The sequence below is a fragment of the Sphaeroforma arctica genome, assembly GCF_001186125.1.
Source record: "Sphaeroforma arctica JP610 unplaced genomic scaffold supercont1.1687, whole genome shotgun sequence".
NCBI classification, from domain to species: Eukaryota; class Ichthyosporea; order Ichthyophonida; genus Sphaeroforma; species Sphaeroforma arctica.
In genome coordinates this window covers 1-12,150 of record NW_014038871.1, presented here as the reverse complement: position 1 = coordinate 12,150, position 12,150 = coordinate 1, and the positions used below count along the sequence as shown (strand labels likewise).

Sequence of the window (12,150 nt, the reverse complement as noted above, 5' to 3'; positions counted from 1 at the left end):
AAATAAAAACCAATGTATTATCTCAATTGATCTTGATATTTTAGACTGACCGGAGGCCGTATTTCTACACTGACCACTTCTTCCTATCAATCTTTCCTGAACCACTACAGCGACTATGAGAGCCATACCATATGTTCATACATTGTATCATACATACTTGCCATTTTTGAAATAAATAATTTTATCCCTAGAGAACCACCATACTGCTTTAAAGCCTTTGATCCTGTTACGCAACTTCAACACAGTACCAATGAGCTTATTCCCAAGGACAACTGGCGGTATTATTACTTTCTAGCCCGGGCCTGCTCCAGTCACTGCGATCATTGCACGTTTAACATGTGATGACTTTAGGGAGTTTGCGCTAAGGATCCCTGAATACAAAAGATTAGCCAATGCATCATCTTGTACGCTGAACGACCGGAAACCATCACGAGACGATCCATCCAAGGTTGTTTGCTCCTTGTCGAATGCGATGGCTTTCTGGACTTGATCCCTTTTGATTTGTGCGTTGTACTCCCTGGCGGTAACCCTGGTGTTGTTCATCTCAACGAGCTGCTTCGCATACTCCTCTATCACATTAGAGGGTGCTATGTAGTTGTCACTACTCAAGAGATACTCTTTCAGTTGACGTACATTGGGTTAGGCAAAGCTCTTGTCGCAATAATTACACTGGTGTATATCCTTACCATCTTCTACTCTCGTTACGAAATGTGCATCCCTAACAGGATCAGCTTTATATCCCATATCGACAACGTAATTGTGTACAGTATGAACAACGGAAAGTCAAGAATACAGTACCTTTATTATTTTTAAATTTTACTATGTATAATGTATAATTGATATGTGTAAATAAAAAGAAACGGTTGCAACTTGACACTTGAATTAATGGTGGGCCAAATGACACATAGTGGCGCGAATATTTGGGACAATATATTTGACCTGAAAACCTGCACCCGACTAGTCAAAATATGCATATCAGTTATAAAAGTTGACCGTTAACCGTTATTTTTCAAATTATAACCGCTTTAACGTATAACTTTTTGACGTTAGACTGACAGTAGTACTGACTACTCTCTAGACTCTAGAGCGAGTAGTAGCGACTCTCTCCCTATTTAGTATTTGTTTAATAATAAAAATACAGACTCAAGACTGTGAGTCTGTGAGTCTGTGAGAGAGCGCGACTATTGTAAATAGTATATATTCAAGTCATTCCTCCTTATATGTCTACCTCTATATCTATATGTACACTTTTCATTTCATTTGGGCCGATCCCAGAGAGAGCTGGCCCCCTTTTAGGGCCCTGGAAGTCTGGAACTAATATTTCAGAAGCCCTCAGATTAAATTTTTAATCTTCATCAACACTGCCAATTGATCCGACCATTAGTGGGGGCCACGGGTACAATCTCGGTGAGACTTCACACAATAAATATTTTAAAGTATACGTATATGTAGTCTGTCTACACTCTACACACATTGAATTCGCGCCACTAAGACTTACTTCTTCTTCATGGAGGATACGTCTAGCTTAGGTCGCTGTTGCGTGCAAGGGTGCGCGATCACGCAACCGACATCAGGTGTTCACAAATGTACTGGTTGCGATCGTAATATGCATGCCTTCTGTGGCGTGCATCGTGGTGAGGGGTTTGGATCGAATTCGATCGGATACTGCTTGTCTACAAATAACTGCAAGCGTCAGATACAAGAGTGAAGAGACTGTCTAATAGTAATTAAAAGACTAACAAACTGTGTTTATAAAGGTGCGTGCCCTTCCAGCAAAGAGAGTTAATCTAACAAACAACGAGAAAGGTGTCGTCGTGAGCACTATCAAAATATGTGGATATGACTTGAGCAAGCTATGGAGAGAGAACCTGACCTAGACATGTCTACCTCTATATATGTACAATTTTTGGCCCTGGGTGGAACCTGGACATATGTAGAGGTATGACTGTACATATAGATGTATATAGAATTATAGATATATAGCTATTTTTAATAATAATAAAAACAAATACAGTGTGTATATATCATATCTACAACTTTCACTGAAAGCCTGAGAGTCTACTTTATTTATATATTTATACAAATATTCAATTTCTACTTTCTAGCTCTGAGCCTCTGGATATATAAATATACTCAGCGTGTTTGCGTCACTGACTCACTGGGGGGTGGATCCTCTCTCTGGGAAATGGGTCAAGGGGAAATTGGGGATGGTTCATGGGAATTGTTGGGAAGCTGGGAGACTGGGAGTGCGCAGGTTTTTGTGCGAGAGTCCATGACTCCAAGGTGGGCTCGCGGAGCTTGTGTAGACAATCAGGAGCAAAGAGGCAATGAAATAATTGAAGTACAAACACTAGTGCCTGAGGGTTTCACGAATCATACAACAGCATCCATGATAACCATATTCGGGCGCATGCTTTATAAAAAATAAGTATTCATCAGTCCTTTTTCTTGTCGTATGAATAAAATTGAAATTGCTGAAACAATGTATCAGCAATTCGGCATCCACAGGATGGCTATGACTCGCGGAGTCGTCAGCCGTGAGCTGTGTCTCATATATTTTTTTATACGTATAAAATACTACTCCAGAAATTCAGATTTCAGAGTTTCATTTTTTTGTTAAAATAATTTGTAGATGGAACTTTTTATCATATAATTTATAGACGGATGTATAATTCCAAGTAATTTATAGATGGATTGCTTTTAAAAACGAAGGTGCTCTAATAATTGATTTTACACTTTACTCCACAATCCACAGTTACTCCACACTATGTATTTGTATTTTTATATTACTTTTTAAAAAATTCGAAACACACAGTATATACTGTTCAAATAAGAGAAAGTGAAGAATATTTTTTAACAAAAACAAAAAATCGATATAAAGACTTGACTCTTCGCCAATAAATAAATATTTACACACACGGTTTTATTTCCTCCGTGTACTAAAAATATCACTTTGCAGAACTTCTTGTGGGAAGAGCAATTTCTTAGTTTTACTTTTTGCTATTCTTTTCGAAGACACTCGCCGACTCGCTCCAGAGTCCAGCAGTCGCCACTCGCCACTGAGTCACCAGTCGCCAGTTGCCAGTCGCCAATAATGTAATTTTGAAAATTGCACTTGCAAGATACACCTATTCCCAACGAAACGGACTACATAGCTCAAATTAACCAATGAGTTTTTAGCATCACTTTCACGTAAACCAGCCCGTCACCTTGGCGGCTATTCCAAGCGCTAAAATTTAAGGACATAATTGAATCACGAAATGGCCTCTTATATGCACCCAGCCATATATGAGATGGACTATATTGTACGTAAACGTTAAACGTAAATCAAGAACTTATTGTTTATAAACGTTATATAGGATAACGTTTTCATCTAAGGTCTGCAGTCTGCAGTCTGCACCCTGCGGCCTAACAACCTCAATAGGCCAAACGTTCTATCTATTATTTTTCAAAAAGTTACCTATAAAAATCAAAGTTTATAACTGGTAGGTACAGAAAGAAATATGATAGGTACTTCTTCCAGGTCAAGCTGATGACAAAATTGTGTCCTGTTTTTTTTTTGGCGCGCCTATTGGGCTTAAAACAATACACCCGCCACTTTCCAAATTAGCATCTGATTGAATTTTATTTATGACATATGTAATCCAAAACTTTTCAACGGTAAGACAACTATCGAGCTATCCTAAAAACGTTATCCTATATAATGTTATAAAAAATAGAAGTATCGATTTACGTTCAACTTTTTATTACCTTATATTCCATCTCCTATATGACTGGTACATTCAGGAGGTCATACTATGATCCGATTGTGTTCTTAAATTTTGGCGCCAGAAATAGTGACCAGCAATGACAGTGAATTTGAGCTAAATGGTCCGTTTCGTTTGAAATATGTGGCAAGTGCAATTTTCACAATTTCATGCACCATATTTGACCCCCAAAACGTTATATCGTTTATCCTGTATAAAAATTCGCCTTTACGTTGACCGCCTATGTGAACATACCTTTACGTATTGAGCCTGCTATTTACAATTTATTTGTCCCAGCATATTTTCTCTTTAAAAATAACTTTATCAAAAAGTATCCGATAAAATCAAGCATTTCCTCGTGCACGTCAAACTTATTGAGGTTATATAGCCTGCGGCCCTGCGCCCTGCGGCTAATACAGGGCCGAAATCTCGACTTCTGTACCCCAGACTAACAGTCACCAGCTCTCACCACTCGAGGCGGGGCCGAGGGGCCAGGGCGATTGTTTTAGAAAACAAACGACATAAAAAAATTGTAATTATTATGCCCTCAGAGGAATACAATTTTACAAATGGAGCAAATGAGAAGATCAGAAGAGAGAGTAGAGTCGAGCCAGAACTTCAGAAGACTGATGAGAGAAAATCGCTTCCCACAATTGACAATCGAAAGACTTTTCGGCGTTGCTGCACCCTCTGTCGGTCAATTCGCAGTCCCCAGTCCCCAGTCCCAAATCTCCAATCCCCAATCTCCAATCCTCAATTGCCCAGTCCCCAGTCCCAAATCTTCAATCCCCAATCTCCAATCCTCAATTGCCCAATCCTCAATTGCCCAATCCCCAGTCCCCACTCCGTATAGTCCAAAACTCCCAATCCCGTGGCCCAGTCCTTAATCCTCACTCCTGAGTCCCCACTCACAGACTTACAGTCAGTCGGTCTCTAGTCACCACTCGGCACATTCACCAGTCACCAATATCACCACCACTAACCAGTCACCACCACTAACCAGTCACCACCACAGCACCACTGCACCAGTCACTCTAGAGAGTCAGTAGGTCTCCGTCGACCGGTTACCACTCACCACTGTCACAGTCTAAAGGGCAATAATATATTTCTATACATTTTTTTTAACAGACAGTTTTTTATTTCATTTTGGTGCTTTGTTTTCTTTTTTAAATAATAAACAGTCGCTCAAGACCGACAGCTCTCTCAACTCTGGCACAGTTCACAGTCCGTGGTCCGTACTCCACTTCTACAGATAGAGTTAGGCAGCTAAGAAGTCTTACTCTGAGTCGGGGGCTTGGGCCTCGGGGCCCTGAGCTGGGTCACAGCCTCACAGGCTCGAGCCTTGGCTGCCTCGCAAGTTGCGGGCCAATGACAGGCCATGACTCTACTGTTTTGTTTTTAATAAAAAACTATATTTACCTCGAATTTTTTTGGACATTCACATAAAACTGGTCGTTGACTCGCGTCGATGCCGACTAGAGGTTGGGGGGTTTTTTTTTCGTTTCGATAAAACATAAAAATTAATAAATAAATACACACTCCTGACACAAGAGAGAGAGAGAGAGGACTTGTGTTTGAGGCTTTGCTTATGCCTGATGCCGTCCTTGTCCGGGAAGCCCAACATCATGGTTTGCTGTGACTTTATTTACTATTTAAAAAGCAGCTTACTAGCCTCTGCTTCTCATTAAAACAAATGTGAAGCACAGTGAAAAGTTCTCTCTCTCTCCTCTGTATCCTTCCCTTTTTTTCAATACATACTCGGTATCCATAGTTTTGAATCGAAAACAACAATGACTTTGACAGCATCTAAAGGAGTGAGCCACAAGTGGCACTATACGAATAACGCCGATTTCGCTTCCAAGGGTGGTAAGAAGCGAAAGTCGAAAGTGTCTAAGACTACTAGCCAGCCTATCAAGCGCATGCAAAGTGCCCCTATTGCTACGTCGAAGTCGGCAAAGATATTTATTCCATATGTCAGTAGCTTGAAGAGCTTCGATTGTCTTCCCAGATCACCAGCTCCTCAGTTATCTGTACCGGCATCTCCTCCAACCAAATACTCGTCTCACTTCTACGGCATGCAGGAAACCCCTCCCCTCGGGAATACGTACCTTCCTTTGAACTTCGAAGAGGTTCTGGATTCATCTTACGCCCGAGCCGATGCAAACTCGCTCAACATGCTAAGTCCTTTGTCTGCTATGAAGTCGGATTCTTCATTCGGGGGGTTCGGATCTCCAGTGATTGGAACACCACCCATGTGCGAATTACCCGGATTGTCAGACCTTGGTTTGAATGACCTGATCTCTAAAACCTTTCCACTACTTTTGACTGATAACTTACTACAAGATAACAGTATGTACTTTAAAGATCTGTTCCTGATCAACCCACACCCCGCGGATCTACCGGCATTAGTGGACTTTAACATAGACAACGTTGCTTTCAATTCTGCGGTTCCCAGCTCGGCCCTCACTATCTGAAGGAGTCAAAATGGAAGGACCCTACTGCTATGTGACGACAGACCAATAATTAATCATGGACCAAACCATACAAATGAGGTCTATCGGTTTCCTTAGTGTTTTCATAGCTAATCCGAACCGAAAAAGCAGTCCACAACTCAGAAAAAAAAAGTGGAATCATCCTTCAATCTGGGATTGATGTAAAAGGTAATTATAAATGAACTCGCGGTGCGTTGCGAGAAACCCTTGCTTGAATACGAAAATCAGCTGGGTGAAAGATAGTACGCGTCCCACAAACGGATTTCCTCTGCTCTGCTCGATAGCACGTCGGCTCTACACCTCAGCCTTGTCGTGTGTGAATTTTTGGAGGAAAGCCACTTCCCAAACCCCCGGAGTCATATATAAATACACTACATCGTCATACTATCACCGTTGCCGCAGAAGCAAAAACAACCCAGTACGCGGATAGCCAGTCTTTGCTAGCCAAACTGATATGAAATCATAAGTGGTTCATAAAATATAGATATAGAACACCATAGAACATTAGAAACTTCTAGGGGAAACAACCCTTTGAAGGTATGTAGGGCATTCTAAGCCCTTGTGTGTACCATTCGGAGGTCATTCGATGTCTGAAATCGACAAATAAATCTGATAAATAAATCAACTCGCACCACAGCAGGACATATATATCATTCTTGAACTTCGCCTTCTCCGCACCTCAGCCTTGTCGTGTGTGAATTATTGGAGGAAAGCCACTTCCCAAACCCCCGAAGCCAGATATATAAATACACTACATCGTCGTACTATCACCGATACCGCAGAAGCAAAAACAAATCAGTACGCGGATAACCAGTCTTTGCTAGCCATACTGATATGAAACCATAAGACGTGGTTCATAAAAAATATCGATATAGAACACCATAGAACATTAGAAACTTGTAGGGTAAACAACCCTTAGAAGGTATGTAGGGCATTCTAAAGCCCTTGTATGCAAAATAGACAACTAAATCTGATAAATAAATCAACTCGCACCACAGCAGGACATAGATATCATTCCTTAACTTCGTCTTCTACGAAGTTGTGATCGGTGTGGTTTATTCTCACGAGCTAGAAATACATGTTTAATAAAAAAATGTGTGCACAGACACGTCAAAAATTAGTTTCGTAAGTCAAATTTCGTCACGTATCTCCTGGTGATCAGTAAGACAGACAAAGATGCTAATAATTTTCCTATCTTTTACCCAAGCCAAATGTAGCTATGTATTACACACTCACACAGCATCACCCTCGACGTTTCTGGTCAAACTTATGTATTGGGCAGGTCTTTAGTAGGACATATTGTAAGTGATTCTCACAACCAGTGAAATTGAATTACACTTATCTATAGCTAATTTAGAATAGCCCGCTTCTTACAACAAACAGAATATAAGCTAGCGTGCTTCTTTCGAGTCAATTTGCTCCCACAAATATGCATCTACAACTGAAACACGCTACAAAAAGACAAAGCCCGCGAACTGTGGGGTCTACCGCTATTGTGAAAGAAGTCGGGGATTGGTGGTCGATGCCTTCTTCTTCAACACAGGCTGCAAGTCGACGTTACTATGGTGCCAAAAATCAAACTAGTTGCACGTTAGAACTACTACATTGAACAACACGAACTAGTACGACATTGAACGATTACGACACGCAACGCATAAAGTTTGGAGCGAACTTGTCCCTATTCGAAGTCACCCTAATGAAACCATATCCGTCCTGAAAGCCCCCACACCTGAATAAATAAAGCACCGCTTGAAACGAAAAACTTTTATTGATAACCTGGTAATTCTAAATGGTACCGGGTTGGCCCATTTTAATTCTGGCAAAACTATACTAGAGTAATACCCATGCCAAGTTCAATTATTCGAGGATGTACCACAAACTGTACCAGATCGCATAGCGACCTCTTCAGCGGGATGTGTTTTGTCATGTCATACACCACCCTATAACAGCACACGCTCCACAGGTGTTTCCTATGGTCCGAACGAACAATTTGATGGCCTGTGCCAAGGAGGTGCATATATATCGGTACAAATATATCACATAAATAGATCACTTTTTGTTTACAAATATAGTATTTGTATTTTGTTTTTTTGTGTTTTTTTAAACAATATGTACCAAAATTTGAAAATATAAAACATATGCGGCATAAAAGCCACAAGGCTCGCCTGAGTAAGCCCTAAGGCCATATAACTAAGAAGCTATCCTATCTCTCTTTAAAAAAGCGGGTATAAAAACATTATCATCAAAATTCTGTAATATTTGAGTTGGTAGGTAGATTTCGGCGATAAGATTCGACATAGAGAAATATATTTAGACATGACATAATTTCACACCCCGCTCAATTTTCAATATTCCACCTATTTATCGCACACATCTACCACGTATGTATTTACCAGCACGTGCTAGTCATTCGCTTCTTACATTAAAGTAACATAGATGTGTCCAGAATCCAGATTTTATTTTGATACACTCAACGGAACCTTTGCAATCGCTCCGGATAGTGATTAATCTGTGATAAAGTTTCGTCGCATACAGCATTGCAGTTAAGTCATCAGACCTTAGATTTGATTTTGCACCATGGGGAAGAAAGACCTACCACCAACATTGCTGTCGATGCCACTGCACGAGGTAAGAATACACATGATTACTATGTAGACTCAAAATTTGCCAACAACAACAAAAGTGCTAGTACAGAGGTAGAATATACAGATAAGAAGTCTAGTATTGAGATCTGGGCTCGTCCTCCGAACGAAGATCTCAGCGATTCGGATTATAATGACGAATTTTGTATACCCGCTGCTCTGTTGCTTTCAAGATGAACACCCCAGGCAGTGAATAGAATATTTAAAGCTTTCACACACAGATCGGTCATAACTTATCTCCATTTATCTGGGTTTACTACAATCACTCTTAGCGTTAGAAACATCCGTGGGTTCTCGCATTTGACTGGCACAAGATAGTTGATCTAAATATACTCTTCGAGTAAATAATCGGCAAGGCCCTACTGTCACCGATGTCTTTGTGAGAAGCCCGCTTGACGTAGGCACATGCATCATGTACATTGCTATTTAATTTAATAGACGCGACCAATGTTTACTCTTTCTTAGGAATAGTCTAATATATCGATTGTAGTCTCGCTATGTGAATATTTTTATTGCGCCGGGACTTCATAAGCGCAAACAAATCGAGCGGGAGTTAGGCGGCATTTCTGCATCAGGAACAAATTCTTCTACGTTGGATGTGTACTGACAGTTGTAATGTCGTTAACTCACTCTCCCATCAATTTCATAACAGTTGTATGATTCTTGTTAACTAGAATAGAGTTTGCACGCTTGCGCAATTAGATGGGATAACAACAAAACACGTAGATATTTTCTGGTGGGTGTACAGACAGTCCGGTAGTCTTAGTGTCGGTCACCTACAAACTCTTACAATTGATACTAAGCTTGAAGGTCTCTACTTTTACAATCTAAACTTAAAATGTATGTAAATTCATGTATATTTTTATTTTGCGAAACTCTCAAACCTATTATATTTTCCTTAGGCGGGTCTGATAAGCGACCCAGATGTGGGACTGGTTCCAGCACCCGTACAGCTCACTTGCGATTACCTCAGAAAGGAAGGCCTCGAATCCGAGGGACTATTCCGAAAAGCAGGAAATAGCAAGCGAATAGATCAATTGTTAAGTGATATTTCTACATACTATCTCGATAGAGAGCACAGTTGTGTGGATAATCCTGAACGATTGATGTTTGATTTGCTGGGGCAGCCCCTCCTCTCTGTACATGACGTAGCTAACGCGCTGCTACGATATTTAAGGAATCTGCCAGAACCTTTGTTGTCTAATCAGTATATACCCGTTATATGTCAGAGTCTGGAAGAATATCAACTAGCTGTGGGTGAAAATGGGGGTATTTTCAATCTAAAAGAGGATGCAGCCGAAGAAACATTGGTGGATGAGAAAGAGGAAGAAGCCTTACAATTGTTACTGGCTAGGATGCAGTACATGATCACTAAGATGTTACCCCCAGCCAATCGCGCCACATTGAATGTTGTGATTGATCTATGTATAGCTCTCTCGAATGAGCAGGCTACAAACAGGATGACACCGGCGAATATTGGAGTTTGTATTGGCATGACAGTAGCCACACCAACCGTCTTACAGCTCATTATACAATTTAATGAGATAATTATCCCGAAAGACGAGAGCAAGAAGTTTGCGGGGGCCATTGGCTACCAGGCCATCGCAGGTTTAGACTTCACACGCACGGTAGAAAGTATGCCAACATTTACATTGGGCAGTGGTAGCAGCGCGACTGACCAATTTTGTCTGGGTACGCTTACTTTTCATGGAGGTATGAATTCGAGTTATACGATGGACAAAAAAGAGAGGCCCAGTAGCTGGATTGGGGGTGGCAAGCAGAAAGATAAGGATGAAAAGCGAGTAAGCACCACGGCACCACGGATGGGTGGCACGCTCGAAGAGAAGGAACGCAAAAGTAGGAATAGACTGAGTAATTTATTTGCATAATAATTTCGGAGTAGAAAGTGTTTATTTAGATAATAAGCGCCGGTATCCAAGTTCCAGCATCACCTAAATGGTTAAAGTGGCGATGTACGTATAAGAATACGATTTTGAGTAGGCGAGAACATCGTCCAAGCGAAACTTGAGAAAGGATTGGAAGATGCGCAATAAGAAAGAGGTCGCTTAAGAACGTCAATGCGTATAACTCTATAGCACACCACAGGGGACTCTTACAATATGACGGCTATGGACGCAATAACACGTCGGCTTCAGATACGAATGCCAGAACCCTGCAACAAACCACGATCATGATGCCTACTTCAACACAATCGATATTCAGCTATCTGAGGATTCAGTGATCCCAGAAATCAAAATCTCCATCATCCATCTACCAATGTTGTCAACAAAGCAGTGCATGTCAGCATACACACTTTTTAGTAAGAGCATCCCCAGCACATCACTAGTTATCTCAGTATCTAGATCTAGGATGTTGTATCATCTGCACACCTGACACGAACCTTACATGCAGATACCTTCGCTGTAGAACTTCCGCAATGCGATGCCAATACATACACGTCAATGCCCATGCCAATGTTCATGTCCACGCATATTGGTCAGAAATCGACCACTGGAACAGACCCTATTGTATCCTAGCATATGGCGTTGGACTACTCTAGGCTGAAGTTAGGAGCATTGGGAGACAATCTGAGTCGCGATTCGCATCTCAAACCCCTTCCCGTGTCTTGATGAGCTGTTTTTGGTCATGACACGTAATTTCCCTGCGATATCTCTTACTCTGCAGGTAGAGCGGCTGATGTACTAGTCTATATTGCAACCTTCACAGGTAGACATAACCAATTTAGTCTACACGCACACAAGCAATAAACCACAGCTAACCATTTGCCATATACGTAGTATAAAAGAATAGCATTGACAGTTCAGACTTATTCAACCGCAGTCATGACCGTCAAAAGGAAAGTGTGTTACGTTCATGAACGACTGGCAGTCTCATCCTCTGCCGATGATATGCACGGTGTTCCTGAGGCTTTCAGTTTTTTCCCGATTTTTTGTCTGAAAATTGCGCATTTGAAGATAGACCTCTAATTAACACAAGTGTGTCTTAAAATTACGCATTTGAAGATAGACCTCTAAATAACACAAGTGTGTCTTAAAATTACGCATTTGAACATATTATTATGGAGGGCTATGATTTGAATGATGATCTGTAGACGCTGGCAACATGAAAGCATTCCGATACTCGAACTGAGAGCTACTACGCGCCGGCCACAGCATTTCTACTTCTTGCGTATCTCGATACTTGTGTAGATTCGCACGACTTTTATGTTACTCGCAAGGAACACATTCACCAATGTATTCTATATATATA

At 41.0% G+C, this 12,150-nt stretch overlaps 3 protein-coding genes across 3 annotated transcripts; 2 read left to right on the top strand and 1 right to left on the bottom strand.

The window, feature by feature from the left end:
- Positions 1–291: 291 nt before the first annotated feature.
- On the bottom strand, positions 292–744 carry SARC_11438 (hypothetical protein; the record flags this gene model as incomplete). Its single annotated transcript, XM_014294479.1, has 2 exons — positions 292–617; positions 687–744. 2 exons carry the CDS (start codon positions 742–744, stop codon positions 292–294), a joined length of 384 nt encoding a protein of 127 aa, XP_014149954.1.
- Positions 745–5,446: 4,702 nt separating this feature from the next.
- SARC_11437 (hypothetical protein) lies at positions 5,447–6,220 on the top strand (the record flags this gene model as incomplete). The annotated part of the gene is made up of 1 exon (XM_014294478.1): positions 5,447–6,220. The coding sequence occupies exon 1, from the start codon at positions 5,537–5,539 to the stop codon at positions 6,218–6,220; it is 684 nt and encodes a 227-aa protein (XP_014149953.1). The 5' UTR covers positions 5,447–5,536.
- A 2,507-nt stretch (positions 6,221–8,727) lies between these two features.
- On the top strand, positions 8,728–10,738 carry SARC_11436 (hypothetical protein; the record flags this gene model as incomplete). The annotated part of the gene is made up of 2 exons (XM_014294477.1): positions 8,728–8,866; positions 9,783–10,738. Coding segments are annotated over exons 1-2 (1,007 nt in total), but the record flags the coding sequence as incomplete, so codon positions are not given.
- Positions 10,739–12,150: the final 1,412 nt, after the last annotated feature.